Raw genomic sequence first — 22,295 nt, 5'->3', positions numbered from 1 at the left:
TCAAAGGAAATATTAGGTATCATCCACATTCAAATATTTAAGACTCAGAGATTTTTTTTTTTTTTTAAATCAAGCAAAGTTTTTCATCTCTGAGGTAGATGACAATAAAATAAAAAAAAAAAAAAGGAGCTGTCAATGAATGCTAACAAGTGCTGGAGCTCCTCTGTCGGCACTGACGCACCCCAAGGAGGAGAGAGCAAGCCCTACACCACTATCTGAAACATGAGAAATGTGTCTTCTGGTTTAGTAGCTTCTACAGAAATGCAACACAGAAAAAGCAGAGCCAAAATTACACTGAAATGGCCTTGGAGAAGAACTTCCATTTCTGCTTTGCAAGCTACTCGGAAAATGGTGGAAACATGCCCAGGTCAGCAAAATCTTCAATGTTGTAATTGCCAGTACCCTGCGTCGGATCTCCCGGCATTGGCAGCATGTCCTGCACGATAAGGAAAAATCAAAGTGAAGTGTCACTTGCTAACATGTTATCCAGACACAAACTGTTTCCTGTTCATCTTTTCAGTGTAGAACCAGAAAAGGCCAAAGGTTAGATAAATAAGGTAAAAACCAAACCTCTGAAGGGTGCTGGGCTAAGGTTTATGTGCTACTTATGTTTTGCTGGAGCATTTCTGAGCAGGAGGTGGGACTTTAGCAGGGCAGAAGTTTTGGATTGCTCCTCTGGATAAGGCACATTTGAGCTGCCCCATACTCCTCCCAGGCTGAAACAGCTCCCCTTGGAATGGGTAGCTACATATGGAGAGAAGCAAACTCTCTGGTTTCACTATATGGGAAGTATTCAACATCTCTCACACTCCTGCATCCTACAGAAAGGAGCTCCTGCTGAATAAGCATGGGTTTGGGGAAGGTCTCACCTCCTCACCAGCACTCTGTGAACATATCACTGCTCTTCGTCCTCTGAGGAACGCTAAAAACTGGACATCCACCCCAACTAACAAGATGCCCAAGCAGCAGCCTTCATGCATGTACAAAGGCAAAGGAAATAGCAGGAACTTCTCAGGAGAAATGGGATTTCAGGGTAATTGCTCCCACGTGTCTTGAACCAAGTGAGGTCCCTGCAGGAGGCTTCAGAAAATACTCAGCCTTTCCTCTCAGCCAGAGACCAAAGCCATAGGGAAAAGATATCCCTTGCTGAGAAAACCAGAGTTTACACTTGCTTTTCCTGTCAGTCCTTACAATAACAAGCTCTTACTGGAAAGCCAAATTTTGCCAGGGAAGGCTCATTATCCTTACAATAAAACAAAACCTAAAGAGCAAATAAGAAAGCTCACAGGATCTGCTCTGTGAAGGAATAACTACAGAGAGCTGCTATGTACTGAGGAGTTACCCCAAAATAAAAAAGATTAAAATCCATCTGAGGTCTCTGTAGCATCCCTGTCGATGGTGGTGAAAGAGGCTGTGAACACAACTGGCAGTTTCTCAGCTGCCAGCGTCAGCCTTCATTTTCTGACCAAAACTTATTTTGTTTTCCCAAATTTCCCCCCAGCCAAGGGGAAGTTGTAGCTGCCCCCATCTGTTTAAATTTCCACCTCTGAAGGCATTTCTGCTGCTGGGGCCTCTGTGGCAAGGTCTCCTCAGGTACAGACCCACCAGGGTAGCTCCCCTCTCGAGTCTGCCTCTCTCCTTATGTCAAGCTAACCCAGGGCTGGCTTCAGGCACAAACAGTCCAAGCAACTTCTCAGAAGCCTTTGAACGGAGCTCATCCAAGTTTCTCATCACATCCAGCTATTATCTTAATTCCCTCCAAATGCACGGTCACCTCCAAGAGCTCTGCAGGTGAGCCCAGTTCTCCCTTGGCCCTCCTTCCCACTAATTTCATAAGACATTTGCTGGGACACAGCACTTGCCTGAGACACAAGCAAGATGCTGCTTGGAGCCCCCGTGCATCTGTGGGCCATCAAACCATGCTGCTATCGGCTCCACTGGAATTACCTTGAATAAGCTCTTGGGTTAAAGTACGTGCAAAGCGATTCAACTTTGCTAACAGAGAGAGATGCAACAGATTAATCTTGCCTAGGCCATGGGGTAAGAGTATGCAGGCGGGTAGTTATTCCAGATGTAGTGATGTGATTTGCTCCTGTATGAAGCAATGGTTCATTCACACAGAAGTGTTTTCAGGCTAACATCCCTTCTGCAGCGTTCCTGTGAGCAACTGAGCACGAGTCCCGTCTTGCAGGTGAATTTACTTTCTAAAAGATAATGAGGTGCCCCGCTTCTAAGCCTTGCTTGGGGCTTGAACTGTCTTTTCTGCATTTATGTGCATTGTTTTGTTGCAAACTGTCTTCTTGATCTAATTTAAAAACAAGTTATACAAGGACAGAGACCTTATTAGTTAACTTATAAAGTCCACCCCAGCTGTCGTGAAGGCCCAAAATTATACTTAATATTACAAAATTAGGTAGTTGAAGAGGATTCTTTACCAGCTATCTAATATCTGACTGAGTTTAACCTTGCAAAATTATTGACCACTATCTTCTATGCAGTATCAGACTCCTTTCCTGTTTGAACTATCAAAGAGAATTACACTGATGTCTAATTGGACTTGACTGGGATTTTAGAGGCCAGCACCAGATAAGAAAGACACTCTATCTGGGACTATTTCATGGCTTCCCTGCAAAACACGTAAGTATAGGGTGCAAAGAGAAGGGAAAACAGCATTTTACACCAGCAAAGACGCCGTTCTTCGGCAGAAAGCAAAACCATCTCAGTTGTAGCTAATGCCAGCTAATAGCAGTGCAAACCTATGGCAGCACACAGCGAGAGGTAATTGCTCGAAGCCCTGCTAGCACCCTGGTCATCGAGGGCCACGGTTCTTCAGCTCGGCAGTGAGAATTTGTCAGAGGAACTTTGGGCTCACTGAACTCTCCTCACCTGGAACACCTCGGTCTGACTGGGCTGCGGGTGCGAATGCTGGTCGCCGCTTTGCTGGTTGTGATGTTGGCTCTGCCACTGGGACCAGACTTCGGAAGGTCTCCCCTGGAACTGGCCGCTGCTCTGGCCACCTTCAGCTGGAGGAGGGAAGAAAGGGCAGAAGTCAGAGAGCAGCTCCTTCAAAATGCCTGCCTGCTTTTGAGGCTTCATCCATCAATGCCTGCGTTTGCAAATGAGTCTTAGAAAAAAAGACCTTAAGTGACACCCAGCCCCTGCAGGGTGGAAGCCGAAGGGACTTTCAGCCCTGATTGCAGGCTGGGGGCCAACCTGAGCGCAAAGCTCATTGCCGCGGCTGCACAGACATGGCAGGTGAATTGCTCACAGAAAAACGCACAGTGATACCATAAGCCAGGCACTGGAAGACGATTTTCAAGCATCCCACCACCACTTTTTAATCACTAATAAGGAATATTTGCCATTTCCCTTAAAAATCAAACTGTATCATCTGAATGCTCTTTCTCTTTAAAAGACTTAATTCTTGCAAAGCAGTGGGTGCGCAGTTACCTACTCATCTAATAAACATGTAAGCAGATGTAAGATTTTGTAAGTATATGTAAAAACAGTAAGATCAACAGTCAGCAGCCTTGCCTTATTAAATGCAGACATTGCTGTATTAAATGCAGAGTGTTGTTTGCTGGACTATCTTGTCCTCCAATATTACAGCTGCAAAATGATTTAACATGCAGCTTATAGGAAATTATTACCCTGTTCGTATAGTGATGGTTTCTTAAAAGTCTGAGGCCATTTAAGTTTCACAGAGTAACGCAAACAGCAAGGTTTTATGGTAAATACACTTAAAATGATGATTTCAGGGAGATGAATTTCTTCTAAATAGTCTACCAGAAAAAACCACAATGCCACAAACATTAATTTGGTCATCTATTACACATACACTTTTCCTGAATACAGTCAGAGGTCACACTTAAGCTGGACTCATTTTACCCTGTATATCTACAGACTGGCCCCAAATGTATAGAATTTTGGGATAATTTTCCTTCAATTATTTACAGTGTTTCCTTCTAAGAATTAGCATTTTCGAAGCTTGCCACCAGGCTTATGCTTTTCCTCCAAATATTTTCTCTTCTTTTTTCCTTTTTTTCTATATAACCACTCCTACTATTTTTTGCCTATTTTCTCCTCACTGCAGAGAACCAAGCTGGGTAGATCTGGTTCTCCTCAATTATCAGCACCCTCTGCCAAGGGTGCCAAATTTCTTGTGCCAAAATTCCACACGTGTGCTATGTCAGGTCTCCGATAACCAAACTTGACCATGTCAAATCAAGTCACTACCCAAAATCATGGCTTCAGACAATACAGAAACACATGCTTAATCCAATCCATTTGGCTACCAGCTAAACCATGCAAAACAGATAAAGTGAACATTTTACAGGAAAGTAAACAGGCTGTAGTGATGTATTTCTATCACATCTGAAGTAGATAATTACAGCTCTTCCCTTACTGACATGACCACAACCAATAATTCAGCTGACTCAGAAATGCTGCAGCCATTTTACGGGCTAAACCAAAATTCAGCTAAGTTACCCTTTAAAAGAAAGCTGCAAGGGTTTTTTTGGTTTTTGGTCCCCCCCCCCCCCCCGAACAGTACATTGAAATTAACTCAGTGAGGCAAATGATGCTTCTTTTCAGCAAAACAGTTACTGCCAGCCGGAGGTTCAAGACATTCGTCTCTGTGAAGGCTGTGTTATTAATAGTATCCAAACTGATGTAGGTCAGGAAATGTTTCTCATTAGGTGAAAGGGTTCTTGCCAAGTAGCTTAGGCCTGAAATACAAGGCTGTCTCATAAACAAATGTACAAAGCCTGGTGGAAATGGAAATGGAGGCATGAATAAGCTCTGTGGGAAGAGCTCCGTTTCAATGCACTTTTTCTACGCAACGCAGTGCAGGTCTGCACTCAGTGAGGCTAATCTGCAACAGGTCTGCGCCAATTTTATTCTCAAGGGACAAGAGAAAAATGACACACATTAGCACACTACTACCTATGCTTTTTGGAATTGCACATTATCAGCCAGTAACATTTTTCATGGACTCCATCTGTGTTTATCACTGATGCATTCATAGTATGTTTTACTCTTGAATATTATTCTGCTGGTGGAGTGCAGAAAACTTACCAAGGGGTCACCCACAGGGTCACAGTCTGAAAGCCACTAAATTAGCATGTAATAGGAAAAGAAAACCATTTCAAAACATGGCACCTACTCTAATTAGGTTAGTAGCAGTGGGGGTACAAAAAAGTCCTGTCTCCAGCCAAACTCCAACAAGCCATCTCTGGGCAAGAGGACACCGCCATGCAGTCAGGGAAGTTGAAAAAATGAAAAGAATGCAAATTTGTGTAATTTAAGCATTCTCCTGAGAAGTAAAAAGAAACTGAACCTGCTGAACAATTTGGGAGGATGTGTACTAGTAACATAAGCAACTTCTGAATCTTTCATGACACCATTTACTGGGGGGGGGGGGGCGGGGGGGGGGAGAAGTTCCCTCATACCATAAAATGCCACAATATTTTGAAGTGTGTTGGATGTGGAGATGCAGCATGGAGGGAACAGGTCATATCTGTCCACTGGGCTCAACAGGAGAAAGCAAAACCCTTTCACCACCTGGGCTTCCCAGCTGACACACTGAAAGAACAGGTTGGAAGATTTTTAATGAAGTTAATGCTGGAGAGTTTCATTTTTATGTGCATTTCTGTGTTACATCATTTAAAACTTACCAAACCCTGCACTTCGGTTTGCTAAGCTAGAGTAGGCATTCCCACTCGGAGAAGAGGTGGCTGGGCTGGAAAGGGGGCTGTATGACGACGGATCGGCTGGGTAGGTGTGACTTGTTCCAATCCCAAAGGGAGACGACTGAGCCTTGCCAGACTGAGACGGAATTTGCTGAGGAATAAAGGGTAAAAGAAGGAATGAGTTTTATTGTGGAGGAACAGCACAGCAGACTCACTTTTTAACAATGTAGAGCAAATACTAAATAAACTCTGCAGATGCGAACAGGCATGTTATTCCGGCCTCAGCATTATTGAATTTCTGTATAGCCAACTTATTGCTGCAGAAAGAACACAACAGACTATAAACCAACACTTACAGCTCTCTTGCTGATTAACTCACACGTACTCAATATCAGGGCTATTTGGAAAAACATGATTTCCTTCACCTCTATTACAAGGATTAATCTCAAACTGAACAGGTATAAAGAATCCACCTCTATTTGCCAGGTGTTTTGATTTTGCTGTGCCACAGTAAAATCACGGTTATCTGAATATCTTGCAGAATATATGTAGTTCTCAAATGACCAGAGTCTCCAGTGCTTGGAAGTAAATGGTCAAAGAAGTTTCAAAGCTAATAGGCAGGGACAGAAAGCAGCTCAAGAAGTACAGGCAGCAGTTATTTCGCCTTGTAAAAGGCTTGGGAGGGAGTGTGAATCACCAGCCCTGGGAGGAGTGAAGAAACAGTCTAACTTTGCTTTAAGTGGGCAGCTGAGTTAATTCAAGGGTATTAAAAACCAGCTTGCTGTCATTTTCATCTACATAATGGCTTCGTCATAGGATCTCCAAGAATGTTACACAAATGATTAAACACTACAGGCTGCTTTGAGACATGTACAACATGTACACTGAGACTACAGGAGGTGAAGTATCTCATCCAAAGACGTGTGCTACAGCAACGCATAATGCTACAGACAGAATCTGCTTTATAAACCATTTCCTACATTATGAACAAATCCAACAGTTCCAAGAAAAACTCACTGCCTAACCAATTCCATAAATAGAAATTAAAGGTGAGTACATCTCTGGATACTTCCAATGATGTGCACTGTTACTGGCAATCAATGCACTCAAGTGAAGCTATTCTCCCCTGGAAGACAGGGATGGGGAGCAGAATGAAGCCCCCATAATCTAAGGAGAGATAGCAACCTGTTAGACCGCTTAGACGCACAAGCCTATGGGGCTGGATGGGATCCACCCAAGGGTACTGAGGCAGCTGGCAGAAGTGCTTACCAAGCCAGTTTCCATCACTTATCAGCAGTCCTGCTAACCAGGCTAACCAGGGAGCTCCCAATTGACTGGAAGTTAGCAGATGTGACACCCATCTACAAGAAGGGCTGGAAAGAGGATCTGTGGAACTACAGGCCTGTCAGGCTGACCTCAGTGCCGGGAAACATTATGGAGCAGATCATCTTGACTGCCATCATGCAGCAATTACAGGACAGCCTGTAATCAGGCTCAGTCAGCATGGGTTTATGAAAGGCAGGTCCTGCTTTACCAACCTGATCTCCTTCTATGACAAGGTGACCCACTTAGTGGATGAGGAAAAAGCTGTGGACGTTGTCTACCTAGACTTTAGTAAAGCCTTTGACACTGTTTCCCACAGCATTCTCCTAGGGAAGCTGGCAGCTCATGGCCTAGGCAGGTGTACTCTTCGCTGGATAAAAAACTGGCTGAGTGGCTGGGCCCAAAATGTCACAGTGAATGGGGTTAAATCCAGTTGGCAGCCAGTCACAAATGGTGTTCCCAGGGACTCAGTACTGGGGCCAATTCTGTTTAATATCTTTATCAATGATCTGGACAAGGGGATCGAGTGTGCCCTCAGTAAGTTTGCAGATGACACCAAGTTGGGTGGGAGTGTCGATCTGCTGGAGGGTAGGATGGCCCTGCAGAGGGACCTGGACAGGCTGGATCGATGGGCCGAGGCCAACTGTATGAGGTTCAACAAGGCCAAGTGCCAGGTCCTGCACTTCGGGCACAACAACCCCATGCAACGCTACAGGCTTGGGGAAGAGTGGCTGGAAAGCTGCCCAGCAGAAAAGGCCCTGGGGGTGTTGGTAGACAGCCGGCTGAACAGGAGCCAGCAGTGTGCCCAGGTGGCCAAGAAGGCCAACAGCATCCTGGCTTGTGTCAGGAATAGTGTGGCCAGCAGGAGCAGGGAGGTGATTGTCCCCCTGTACTCGGCGCTGGTGAGGCCGCACCTGGAATACTGTGTCCAGTTTTGGGCCCCTCAATACAAGGAAGACATTGAGGTGCTGGAGCGTGTTCAGAGAAGGGCAACGAAGCTGGTGAAGGGTCTGGAGCACAGGCCTTATGAGGAGCAGCTGAGGGAACTGGGGTTGTTTAGCCTGGGGAAGAGGAGGCTGAGGGGAGACCTTATCGCTCCCTACAACTACCTGAAAGGAGGTTGTAGTGAGGTGGGTGTTGGTCTCTTCTCCCAAATAGATAACAGTAGGACAAGAGGCAATGGGCTCAAGCTGCACCAGGGGAGGTTTAGATTGGATATTAGGAAAAATTTCTTCATGGAAAGGGTAGTCAAGCACTGGAACAGGCTGCCCAGGGAAGTGGTTGAGTCACCATCCCTGGAGGTATTTAAAAGATGTGTAGATGTGGTGCTTAGGGACACGGTTTAGCGGTGGACTTGGCAGTGCTAGGTTAACAGTTGGACTTTATGATCTTAAAGGTCTTTTCCAACCTAAGCAATTCCATGATTCTATGATTCTTGGACAAATGCAGGGAAGCTGGGGGAGGAAAACAGATCCCAACAGGCATATAACATGATGAAGATGCTATTAAGTCTTCAGCTCAGTTTTAAGCTAAGAAATCGTACATTTCTAAAGGTTTCCACAATGACAGTGAGAGCATGACATGTCACTTCTGCAAGGCTTAACTCTTTTACTTTATTTATAATGGATGAATGAATTCCAATTTCCCTGCACTCACATACAAACTCTGTTGCCTTGTACAGAATTTGGACAGTAAGAAGGATGAGTAATTCTTTTTTAGTCATTTTTAGCATCTTCCATATCATTTAAAAAAAAAAAATTAATGTTATGAATGGATTCCGTTAAACAGGTGTGACAGGGTAACCATGGCACACTGAGGGCTGGGAAGAATCAGTGATTAATGTGGAAACAATTCAGTTACTGAAAAATTATTTAATGCCTGCCCCAACATGCCATTGTAGCCTACCGAACAATGGAAACTCAAGAGTGATTAAGAGCAGCATTAATGATAGACCAAACATGATGATTTCATATTATTTGTCTTTAACGCAGTTTCAAAACAGTTTTTTTATTGTTACACAGGACAAGAGGTGATTTCTGGGCTAACATTGTCAAGTGTAGGGCATCTGATGGAGGGATGTGCTGTTTCCTCCTGCACGTGACAGTGTGAGCTACACTGGGCAGCGCTTACAGAGGGGCAACAGGCTAAGTAGCCTCTGCTCTTAATTGATGCCTGGATTTGAACGTGCCCCTTTCCGATAACTCTGCTAACTGTGGGTAACATTGCTGGGTGCCAGGTCTTGGTCCAAGAACAATTTAATTCACAGGCTTAATACTAAAGCATAACAGCTGTCCTCTTTTACTTCATTCAGTGCCCATATAAAAATAAGTGCAGGACTGAGACCTTCCACTGGGATTTAGGTCAGCATAGTGACTGCCGCTATTATGAACACTATTACAAACTAAATCCAGTTACGCACAGGGCAGCTGTCTCAAATTATTATAACCTGCCAAAGAACAGAAGTGGGGGAACCGATTTCTCTCCAACCACAAATGATAATGACAAAGTACATTTAATCACGTTATAAATGGGGTTTACTAATTCTCTTGTAAAAAGCACAGAGATTGCAAATCTTTAATGACCATGAAAATAAAACACCTTTAATCAATACCTGTCCTGGAAATGGTGGGCGATTTCCTGTCCAGGCAACCTGACTCTGATTCAGCTGGCGAGATATCTGTGTCAGATTCTGGCCTGTTGATGAAGAAGACTGGATGTCGTTCACACCAGGCACGTGTACCACAGATGAACTAAAGGAACAGAAACAGTGCCTCATTTGTAGCATATATTCTTGATGCACAAACAGTATTCCAGATATGGAAATTTTGATAATCACATTAAAACTTCTCAATCTGTCTTAATAAAAAATGACTTAAAACCATCACAGAACTATGAAACATATTGGTATTCTAAAATGTCAGCTCAAATAGACACAGAGGGCAAAATTAATTTGAATTAGACTTCTACAGTCTCTTTGAAAAGGTTTGTAAGAATAAAATCAGTCTAACACATGGTGCATAAACACTTAGCTCCATACTAGTTTAATATTTAATGCACTAAAAAAACCTGCTTGCAGAAAGTATTCAAGCATCTACGTAATTTTAAATTTGTGCTTAAAGTCAACAGTATTTAAGCATTTGCTTAAATGCCATCCTAAATGAAGATGCACAAAAAGATCATACTTTTAAGTACTACTTCATTTGTTTTCTGCCTCGGAAATGAAGATGTGTGTTATATATTAAAAATTTGAGCTTTTAATTCCTTTTTTCACCAACTGATGCTAAAGAAGAGCATGCAGTTACATACCCAGGCAAAAGAATAATCAAGACAGAAACTTAAACTAATGTAATAGCTTTGGAATGAAGAAAAGGAAAGTATTTCTAAAGGAACTTGTTTATGTATTAGCCATTTCCTAATTGCTGAATTTCACTACAGAGAAATTTCCCAGAAATTCCTAATTAGAAGGAAAATTTTATGAAGGACTGCTCCACTTCACCATTTTATTCTCATGGAAGTCTTGAACAACTGAATCTATATAACCACACATTGTGAATGTGCTTTTATATATTTTTAGATATAAAAATTATATATTTATTATTTTACATGTCATATATAAAAATGAATATAAATGAAGACACAACATATAGAAATGCTTTTGTGCATCAATTGAAACATCTTGCTCTTTTCTCCTATCCCTTCCCTATTGTCTATCTTCACAATCTTACAGAGAAAGAAGAGAGCAGACTGGGAAAACAAGTAAACAAGGCTGAGCAGAGAGGAAGCAGGAATCTGAATCCTCTGAGAAAGCTGACAAAATCCCTCCCAGAGTGGTAAGCAAAACGTGGCAGGCATTTGAATATGGCAGTTCTTACTCTGTCTTTCTTAAGCTGCCTAAAATCAAAGTGTGTGTTTAGAAATTCTTTGTAGAGTTTGTTTTCTAATTTTTTTATTTGTATTTTTTTACTACCACAGAGTCTCCAAAGAGAGTAATGTGTACCAGAAAGTCCATCTAAATCTGGCTGAACTCGGAAGCACACAACAGCTGCTGGGGAGGTCTGGCCCTACTGCCAACACCTTCCCAGCTGGACTGGCAAGTCCCATCGTCTAAAGGGCTTGAATGGTATCTGGAACATGTACTTTGAAACCAGGAGTCTGCAAAATAGTGCCTAAAGGCTGCCCGGGCTCAGTAACCAAACAGACCAGCCTGGAGAGCACTCAAGGAAGACAGTTCATCGAGGGTGGAAATGCTGGCAGATGTGTCATTACTTGACGTAACAGAACACCAGTAGGAAAAAAAGCTATAGTTAAGCATCAGGAATTAACAAAGGAAACGAACAAAACACATGCCAAACCCCAAGATGGCAAGTCAACCATCCCATAACATACAATATCCAATTAAAAGACGTTTTAATTTACTGTCATTTCCCCCCCAAGTTATTCTTGGTTTTAATTTGACAAAACACATGCACAAGGACTTTATTTCTCCCCACTGAGATTATTAGCAATTATAACTTTAAGAACAAATTGGTTTAAATAAAATTATCATTTGCAGATGTTTTCTAATTCCTGGAACTGACAGCCTCTGAATGGCTGTTCTTTCACTTTCACAACCTTGGTTGGTCTAAAACAGGAGAATGAAACTCCAGCATGACAGTCCCAGAACGGTGATATGAAAGGCACTAAGGTAAATATAATCACTGCTACCACACTCTCAAAAAGTGACTGGAAATGAAGGCAAACTCTTCATCTTCAGATTAGCCAAATCTGTATTACCAGCTGGTAGGTAACGACATGCACTTTGAGTAACTCCAAAATGCCTCGGAAAATGCCAGACCACCGCCTTATGCGTATTTGGAAGCTGCCTTAGAAAACTATTCACGTCTGTGTCCCAGCCCTCACCAGGGACTATGGATGAAGCATCCCTCTGTTCCCTTTAATAAGGTGTCCACACTGATGCCCTTCAAGGTAGCCTGCAGAAGTACTGACAGCTGTAAGTGCAAAACAAATCTTTGCACCTTCCTAGCTTGGCTGAATGTTCCTCAGACCCCTGAGCCTGCCCCATCACCTCTCAGATTTATTTCCCTTCATGATTTGTTGCTGCTTCTTAGCTTTTTTCCAATTACATCATCACAGCAACAAGTATCTACTTACCAGCCACTATTTTTAACAGAGATATCCAAATCATCTCAGCTTGTAAGCCTAGCCTAAGGGCTGAGACATCATGTAGGAGTGAAGTGAACACAAAGCAAAGTTCATTCATGCAAAGAAAGCCCTTGCATCTTGGGTCGGTTTTGTTTCCACTAGATCAAAGGGGAACAGTCCCCCGCTATCAGACAGAAGCTGATGTGTTCAGGATCCGGAGTACAGTACCTGAAAGTCTTTCCCGAATGTCCTGGCTGAAATGGGCTTCCCTGTGAGTAAAGCTGCTGGTTTCCTGCTGTGGATGCTGAGGCCATCATTTTTTTATCTGCTACAAAAGAAAAACAAATCACAGAAAGAGAAAAGTTTAGGGGATGAGAAAATGAAGACAAAATTATTTATGAGAATTGCAATGTATATACGCAGCAGGGATTTTTCTTTCCTTCTTAAAGCTTTATGAAGAAGCCCTGTAGAACACATTAAGAACAACACAAAAGGGCTATATGACAATTCAGTATGAAACAAGAGGCACAGCTGGTTTGTGTCTACTTCATACCCTCTTCGCAGGATGTACCTCATTAATACTATTGTTTGCATGGAACATAACACAGGTATGCGCCCTCCAGCCACGCAGCCCAGACTGTCTCTGTGCCTGCTGGAAGCTGCTCCTGAGCATGCAGGCAGAAGGGGGAACTGGAGGCTATTCCTGCTTGTATCAGGAATAGTGTGGCCAGCAGGAGCAGGGAGGTGATTGTTCCCCTGTACTCGGCGCTGGTGAGGCTGCGCCTGGAATACTGTGTCCAGTTTTGGGCCCCTCAATACAAGAAGGACATTGAGGTGCTGGAGTGTGTTCAGAGAAGGGCAACGAAGCTGGTGAAGGGTCTGGAGCACAGGCCTTATGAGGAGCGGCTGAGGGAACTGGGGTTGTTCAGCCTGGGGAAGAGGAGGCTGAGGGGAGACCTTATCGCTCTCTACAACTACCTGAAAGGAGGTTGTAGTGAGGTGGGTGTTGGTCTCTTCTCCCAAGTAACAAGCAATAGGACAAGAGGCAATGGGCTCAAGCTGCACCAGGGGAGGTTTAGATTGGATATTGGGAAAAATTTCTTCACGGAAAGGGTGGTCAAGAATTGGAACAGGCTGCCCAGAGAGGTGGTGGCGTCACTATCCCTGCAAGTGTTCAAAAACTGGGTAGACGTGGCACTTTGGGACATGGTTTAGTGGGCATGGTGGTGTTGGGTTGATGATTGGACTGATGATCTTAGAGGTCCTTTCCAATGTTAATGATTCCTAGTTTTTACTTTCATTATAAATAATCCAGCCACCAAGCCAGAAAACACAAAATTGCTACTCTGCCCTTAACTGGTTTAGTGGTAGACTTGGTAATGTTAGGTTAATGGTTGGACTGGATGATCTTAAAAGTCTTTTCCAACCTAAACGATTCTATGATTCTATGATTTTACAGAGAGCGGCTCTGGCCGAGGCAGGGAGTGATAGGTGCATTGGTCCCAGCTACAGACTGGAAAGGGGCACAAAGGTTTTCTGGAGGAAAGGTGGGAGAGTATGCCTGGGGGAATGGAGGAATGCCACATGAAACAAGCCTGGTCTGAAGAAGGTCTGATGCATGTGCACCTCTGCGGCTACCTGGGAGTGGCCTCAGGTGAGAGTACGTTTCTGGCACCAGAAGCCCTGCAGGGCCACTGCTGTTATCGCAGCCTGTTTGCACTGAGGTAGCAGCTGAGGGCCCACACCCTGCTAGGTGAAATGCCCCAAGAAACGGTGTCAAAGAGCCCCCCTCCTAACCAGCTGATAGTCTGCCTCCCTCCAGGACAGCCGGGGAGGAGTACCCAACTCTCCCCAGCAGCCTGGCGGCATGCCTGCAGATCTCAGGGTGGCCACCTGCAAACCTGGGTGATCCTGCAGCCCCTACCTGCATTTCAATCTCACAGGTGGCTGGAGGCGCTTTGCTTCTTGAGCGTCTGCAAGACTTGTGCACCTGAGCTGGGGCAAGGCAAAACACTGCTGTCTTATGGATTTTGCTGTCCTATATGTGGCTTGAGGGAGCCATGAAATAGGATACAAGCATCCCAGTGGGGTGTAATACAGACTAGTCTAGTGAATAACACACACATGGAGATGCCATTAACTTTTATAGTCTACTCTTAATGTGGCAACTGGAGATCAATCTCTAATTGAATGAAACAAGATTGGGTGAACAGTGCCATTTGGTCCCTTAATTTAATTTTCTGGCACTGGATTATTCCAAAGCCCAGGGAAACCTCACTACTACTACTTTTCTTAAAATAGTTTAAAGGCCTACCCCTTTATTCACTTTCCTCATCTTCCCTTACCACCTCCAAGTGCAAAACAGCCCGCAACTCGCTGATAGCTTTGCAACCATTTGTTGCTACACACCTCTGACAAGCCTAGAAATCAAGTCTGCCTCCTCATTTTCCCCTTTGCTCTTTTCAGATTCCCACTCATTTCACCAGATGCTTTCCTGGACAAAAGGCCCACTCAGCTCACAAGGAATAGAAGTATTTTTTAGTTTTCCCTAGCTTTTAGAGACCTTGTGAGTGTGGTTCACCAAAGGCCTCCAATACACATCAGCTCTTCTCTGTTACCTAAGTCCTTCGTACATTATGTTCCTAACAAGAATCTAAGCTCGCCTTCCCAAAGAAAAAAGTCACCCCAAATTACCTCACAGAAGCCTCAGAGAAGGGGTGCATATGCCACTGATGCAAGCTGTCATTGTTTTTCCTCTGTAATGTAGAAATTCCTCACTGGCTACATATTGCCCAGCACAGACACTGAGTCTGGGCTGCAAACCTATGCTCTCATATGAAAAAAACAAAGAGAAATGGGGACAAGGTCTAGAGAAAGTTGTGTATTTAGTAGGAAGAATTGAGAATGGGTTGGGATATCTCTGGGAAGAAGGATAGACGATTTTGCCTTTTTCTGCAGTAATGTCATTCTTGCATGAGATGTCCCATTTTTCTAAGGCCACCCTTTACAGGGATACCAAACTCTCAGGGCTGGAAGAGACTGAGCCAAAATCCTGTGGGTACTTTAGATATTTGAGAACAACTCACCAGCAAAATTGAGAGTGCCCTAAGTGAACTGGAATTCCTCAAGTGGAGCAGAGTTGCCATGGCAGCTACCAGGGTCTGTGCTGCTGGATGAGGCCAAGACAAAGGGAATGGCTAAACTAATCTCAAGCAGCTAAATTGGCTTTGAAATCTCTTTCTTAAGTTACATCGAATGCTCTTTAGCCTCTGAATCTGGCCCACATCTTTGCCAGCTGTATGCCCACTCAGGACTTAACATACTACTTCTCTGCTCTCACCTTTGGTACAGCACTGAAAACCTGTTTTGTTTTGGTGTTTTACCTGCATCCTTAGACCTGTTTCTCTCTAAACACCATCACTGTACTGGTCAATGATATGCCCTTCTCCCAGCAGGACCAGCGTTTCTGCCAGTAGAATGAAGACCTCTGTAAGAACCACATCATTCCGTGCTACAAGGCACTTGCATGAATTGGTAAAGCCAGGCTTCCTCTCCCCACTTCTGTTTTTTAATTACGTGTGGCCACTGCATGCAATTATGGCAACAATCTCCCTATGTCAAACCTGTATTTTTACAGAACATAGCAGAGAATGAGACTGGGTATCAACATAATGCAAATATCTTGCAGGCAGCATGCAGGTTTGTCAATATTGGTTTTGGACAGTGTATCTCATCTCTAACTGTGAACCATCTCTTTTTATCATTCAGAGAAGACCTTGATCACAGCTCCCATGAGAAATTCAGACAGGATGAACGTCCCAAAAAAAGCATAGCCTGTAAATTGATAAGAATGAAAAGAGAAATGGCATTTCCAAGAACATAACCTCCCAGCTACCTCACAGCTTGCTAGACCCTTAACCCTAACCCCTGCCCACAAACAGTTGAGAGCTGCCTGTAAAAAAGCCAATAAGGCAGCCAAAAAGCAAGATGTTCTTGCTTGGAAAAACATATTCTGGTGTTTAGGGTTGGAGTCTTGCTACTTTCTAATGGGACCCCTTTTATGGCCTCAGCTGTTGACTTCACTGTTAGAGTAGACAGACAAGGATGAACAGGAATCAGAGAAGTCCTAGCAACAGGAGGACAGAATATCAAGTCTATCCTGCAGTTATGATGCCTTCTCCATTTGAAAAGGCCAAGCCAGACATAAGAAACCAATGCAGTGAGGTCACCTCCCAACACCCCTGGAGTCAAACCCTGTGGGTTGTTTCCTTCATGTGCTGTGTGACACTGGCATGTTGATTTATTTAAAACAAATGTAAAAACTTCTCTTTTTCAGTGGGGACAGTTAAGAACAATAAACAATTAATGAGTTCTTCCACAAGCAGTGGAATTAATGAGCCTGGTTTCCTACAGATACGTTTCGAATGACCCCTTCGGCTGCCAGTCTTCTCAATGACTTCTGTCTGTTAGGGCAACAGGCAGCATAGGATGGGGCTAGTTTGAGTCAGCTACATCTGTCCAACTGACAAGTTGGCTGCTACCTCTTAGAACAGGGCTGGGAAATCCTTTGGTGAGGGCACTCAGTAAGGACTCTGTCTTCACTGCAATTTTCATGAAATATAGAAGAACATACTATTTCTGAGACTCCTATCACTCTTATAAGAACTTGCCAACAAGTTCAAAAGTTGTGGGAAAAAGAGCAAGGACTCACTGACAGGTAACGTGACTGGAGATGCCTCAACTGACCAGAAAACAAGCATATTATTACACTTCAAGGCAGCATATGCCTCTGAAAGCATCAATGCAAAAGCTGGTAATTTGACAAAAAACTGCAGGCCTATCTTAAGACTACATGGTAACTTTCTTAATCCATGTCTATTTAGAGAGATGAACTCACATCTGCTGTTGAAGAAAGAAAATATACACTTAGAAATGGCAAGTTCTGCTCAGTATGTTTAGTATCTACAAACACTGCTTAAGATGCCCCTGTGAAATGAAAAGAGAATCAAATATAGGTAGCTCTGGTGACATGAAAGCTCTCCTTCCCTCCTTGAATTTACTCCTCCTCATCTTCAGGGGAAATATCAACTAAAGGCAAATTCTAGGAAATGTCCTGAAGACTGACATTGCTGGGAAATTTCTCTGCCATGTTGTAGTTTCTCTTCATTCTCTTGAAGCTGTGCTCCACATCATGTGACCAAGCCTAACACAGTATTAGAAGTTAAACAGCAGAGACATTCACTTACAAGCAGTTATTCCAGCAAACATCTCAGCGAATCTTGGATCTCTCTCTTGGGAGAAGATGGCATCAGGCTTTTCCACAGACTTTCCACCCTCATGAACGTTAGCTGGTATACTTGGAACAGGCACCTGTTGAGATACAGAGGAAGGTAATTCCCTCCATCATATTTGACGAAAAGGAATTCAGGGACAGTCACAATGTATTTTTAATTTTGCTGAAATCTTCCATTGCTTTATGTTTTAAAAGATCAGAGACACAAAAAAATCCTTGAGAAATTTCACCTGAGATAAGTCATAGGATGACAGCCCATCTCTTTGATGTACTTCAAGTTCTGCTTGCTGCTGCTGAAGTTGTCTGCAAAGGAGACAAAATGACTTCATTAAAAAAACCAATTAAGATACAAAAAGGAACAGCCTTGGTCTTGTATTTTATACTCTGAATGAAACTTTTCTCAGATGATTTAGTAAATCCTTTCCTGTAAGATTCATCTGTTTTTAAAGCTTACACATTGAGAAAGCTTGCACCATGGGAATGTAACAGGGCACATGAAGAGTTTTGCTGTAATAGCACAGAAATGTAGGTGGGTAAGTAATGGAGGATGGAATACAACTTCCTTATAAAGGATTTAAGAATTCACTACGAAGACACCAAGATTGTCTTCCTCATGTTAACGATGAATATACCAGACCCCTTCACTGATCCTACTGAAGTAAACAGGAAACCTCCAGTAACACTAATGCAGAATTATGCCAGTCAATAAGAAAAAGTGATCAAAGTTCTGTCTGAAGCATGTCAGACCAAATGGAACAACCTGTTGAGCTAGAAAGAACTGCATATAAATCCTTCTTTGTAACAAAACCCATTTAACATGCTTTGGTTCTACTCTCCTCAGGATCCAAGTCCAGATTCTATTCAACTTTTGAAAGCTTTTAAGGCAGTGAATGTCCAGAAATAAATTGCTTGTGCTGCTATACAAAATCAAGACATTACATAAAATCAATTTGTGTCAACAAATGCTACGGAAAACACGTCTCCTTTTCATGTTAATCAGAACTGAACAAAAAATATCAGTTGTTTAAATGAGGTAAAAATGACTGGAAGTAATAGCCTTAATCCAATTATATGAATTTAGGAAAAATTAAATGTGCAGCAGCAATAGAAAAAACACTTCAAAAGAAACTGCCAGGGCTAATAAACGTTAGGGGCCATATGCCAGAATGAAGAACTTCAGTGCTGAAAATTCTGCAGATCCCTGAAATGCACTTGATTTGTGTTTAGTGTCAGGTGCCATTACTCAACTACCACAATTAGCCAATATCAACAGATAAAATCATCAGAACTCATGAGAATTAACTGACAGGCGACATGTAGGGACAGCATGCAAGTGGTGGTAAGTCTGGCATATTCACATTCTACATGTGCAAATATTGCCTATTAATAAAAATGTACAGATATTTTATATAGTTGCAATATATCTAACAGTGATCTTCTGAATCCATTTCTTTTTTTTTAATTCTGAAAGGACACAAATTCAAAGCTCCTAATTTAAAAAAAAGAGCCAGTTATATTAATTGTTGTTATCGGAAATTTTGAAGTTACTGTAACAAAACAACTTCTACACAGAAAGCCACTGTGCAGTACAGTTCATCAGAAATATAACCCAATCCTTTTGAAATAAAAGGCAAAAGTGCTACTGATGCATTAAGACCAGAATTTTACCATTAAAATGTGAACTTATGCTTTCTTGTTTGGACTTACACCATCCCCACGTTGGGTCATTAGGAACCTCGCTCGTCTGAGCACAGGTTTGTGTGACTGTTTGCAGACAGACAAACCCAGCTTTGTCCCAACGCCGAGCTGGGACGGCAGAGCACGAGAGCCACGTGATCTTGCCAGCACGGCGCTGGGTTTGAGCTGTGCCCAGGCTGTAGCCTGATCAAGCAACAGCCCCAAACAGCATGGCCGCAGCATCGCCTTCACTTCACAACCTCGTGTTGAAAGCAGCTTGCTGCCAACAGGCCAGCTGACACACAGGCACAAGAACTTGAGATTTCCCTGTAAAAAGGAAAGGCTCTGCCATGGCCCTTGTCTAAAGAAGCATCGCGGCCATGGAGAAGGCAGAGTCCCTTGTTCTGGCATGGGCCAATACCACGCAGGGCACTGAACCAGTCTCTAGGGTGAAGCTGGGAGCTTGCTGGCATTGCAGCATCTCAAGGACAACTGCCTGTGTAATGACAAAAAACCTCATCAGCTGCGAAATTATCTAAATGTTTTGCACCTTCCAGTAACAGTTGCCTTCTGTTGCTTGGTCACAACAGAAGCATGCTATCTCTGTAAGGCTCTTTGCTCAGTTAGCAAAGACGACATAAACACCCCCAAATTATGCTAAAGCTCAGAAATTAGGGTAAGATTCGAGTTGGACTGACAAGGAAGTAAGATTGATACTTGCAAATGATACTTGACAGTGGCCACTGTTTCTGTATGCTTCTGACCTCTTTCTGAAGGAAAAAAAAATCACCTAATGGACAGGAATTACACACCATGTGGGTTTTCCCCCCCGAGAGATGCTATAATGTGACAGGCGGCAATAGATGAGATTTTGCAAAATAGCAAGACCATGGATGTGAAACTCTGGAAAATTAGGATAAATTTTTGGCCATAGCCTTGAATTTTAGATTTTTATCCAAATTTTCTTTTAAATTTTGAACTAGATAGATTCAAACGTCAAGGGACTGAGACACAAACTTTCAGACAAAGTCAAATGACAAATTAGGCACAAACTGATGGGAATGTGAGGGACCACTCAAACAAGCTACTGAAGTAAGTAACAGATTTTTTCATCCCTTGATGCTTTTCCAGAAGACACTTTGCTCAGACACCAGTTACTAGCCTTGATGGCAAATTGGACAAAAATCTGTGACCTGTAACAAACAGAAGATCAGAGTAGATGGCCAAAACCCTTCTGCTAGCCTTACGGTGTAAGAAGACATAATACACAGAACTGCTTTTGTGCCAAGTAACATGCAAAAAAAGCCATCATCCTCCAGGTCATTAGAGAGCCATGGATTTTCCACACTATTTTAGCCAACAGAAAATTCCTAAAAATTACCTCTGGAATGCAAAGAAATTCTTTGTTCGCAAGCATAAAATGCATACTTTTCCAACAGAACTATAGGAGGTAATTTAATCATGGCAAATCTATGGGGAAGTTTTTCTAAATACCACCCTGTGGACAATAAACACCCATTAAATCCTGTTGTTAACGTGAAAGCTAATTACACTGTTTCATTTGTTTTTACTACCAACGACTTGGCGCGTGTGTCAATAAACAGCACATTAGGTCTCTTCTGTTCCGTATAAAGTATGTTTTCTTGATTCAGCCATATACATACAAATGAGCCAAACAAAACAGCATACTTACTAGTTATTTGTTTGTAGGCACTTCTAACTTAGTGCACCTTCGCCCTTCTCTATCTTTCATCTCTAACACTCGTTAAGCTGCAGTACAATATAAATACCACATTGTGTTAACAGCACTGAACTTTGGGAACAACCTCCAAATCTGCCTCCTATAAAAACCAAATACTTCAGTGCATCTTCACTGAACTCTGAAAGTTATGCTGCACTTCAGATTGAAATGTAAAGCCAGGTTAGCATTTTCTGCTGTTTGCTGCTAATGTATAATTAGTTCAAATGATGCTTGAAACCTGAAAGAAACTGTGCAGCAATTCATGGACCAGCCAAGCAGGGAGAGCTGAGCGCTGCTGTTGTGGTTGCTTCAGACCTTGCCATCTAACCAGCCCTTTTGACTGAACAATCAACACATGCAGGTCCCTTCGGTCACCCAACTGCTAGATCATTTTTGTAAAGATGATACAGAACAAGAGCTTATTACTAGTTTGGGCAAAACTCAAACTGCCTTCTGACTTTGAAACCAAAACCCAAACTATCCTTGGTTTCAATTTCAGTTTCACAGCTTCAAAGAGTGAATGGAAGAGAAATTTCCTGGCTCTACAGGATACCCGACATAGCAAGTAAGGTACTGTCTGGGTCAACGTATGGTTAAGCGAGTCTGAAGGTTTTGATAGTTCATTCAAACTTACTTCAGTAAATGTATTTGGAGGAAAAGGGAAGATTCTGTGAAAGTTCCTTTGACATTGGTTAGAGGATTTCAGCCGAATTAATCTCTCCCTATAAACACTGAAGTCACCTGTTCCTTTTCCAGGCATCAGAGTAACCAAAAAAAGGACTTGAACTTTAAAATTAACAGCCTCTGTGGTGGGAGAGAAACAATACTACTGTATCCCTACCAAGCTATTTTTATGTAATACAGGCACACGTGCTTCCTGTGTCTGGTTTGGACAAAAAGGGAGTAATAAAAGCCTTGGGGCTGCCGTTGTAAAATCCTCTTTCAGAAACCTTCAAAATCTCCCTCTTTTAGCCTACGGTTTCAAAGTCAGAGCTGTGAAAGGATCTGTCTTACACTGGCCTTGAGACATCCGATAGACCACAGATGGCACGGGGATCATGAGAAAGTAAGTCTTTAGCACCACTACCATAGACTGGAATTTTATCAGAATAGTTGATCTCTCTAGTATTTTGGCCCATGAGAATCCAAAACAGAAAGCACCTCTTCCACAAGTGTGGGCTGATTCATCTGACAGGCTGCCTCCAGCAGTGACCTGTGCCAGCTCACTCCAGGACAAGAATCTTGAGACTCAGGACAGCTGTAGGATTCATAAATGCACACAGTGCAACATAGGACTTTGGGGCTTACAAAAATGAAGCATCAAAATTTCCATAAAGGTCAGAAAAATATCTTTCTTCTATGTATACAAAGACTTTATTATAGTTTTATCTATCACCATGACAGATTATTTTATTCAAACGCTCCTCTA

General features: G+C 42.8%; 1 protein-coding gene across 1 annotated transcript in view; it reads right to left on the bottom strand.

Annotated features, from left to right (window-relative positions):
- Positions 1 to 337: 337 nt before the first annotated feature.
- ARNT2 (aryl hydrocarbon receptor nuclear translocator 2) overlaps positions 338 to 22,295 on the bottom strand; it is a 79,161-nt gene continuing 57,203 nt past the window's right edge. The window contains exons 12-18 of the mRNA XM_075713751.1: positions 17,679 to 17,751; positions 17,402 to 17,525; positions 12,384 to 12,483; positions 9,625 to 9,763; positions 5,676 to 5,841; positions 2,887 to 3,023; positions 338 to 436 (exon numbers count right to left, since the gene is read on the bottom strand). Of these exons, the coding sequence (XP_075569866.1) occupies positions 338 to 436; positions 2,887 to 3,023; positions 5,676 to 5,841; positions 9,625 to 9,763; positions 12,384 to 12,483; positions 17,402 to 17,525; positions 17,679 to 17,751 (838 nt within the window). The remainder of the gene's footprint in view (positions 437 to 2,886; positions 3,024 to 5,675; positions 5,842 to 9,624; positions 9,764 to 12,383; positions 12,484 to 17,401; positions 17,526 to 17,678; positions 17,752 to 22,295) is intronic.

This window comes from Pelecanus crispus, chromosome 7 (genome assembly GCF_030463565.1).
Source record: "Pelecanus crispus isolate bPelCri1 chromosome 7, bPelCri1.pri, whole genome shotgun sequence".
NCBI lineage: Eukaryota > Metazoa > Chordata > Aves > Pelecaniformes > Pelecanidae > Pelecanus > Pelecanus crispus.
Note: the sequence above shows the minus strand (reverse complement) of the source record. Positions and strands in the feature narration are given on the sequence as shown.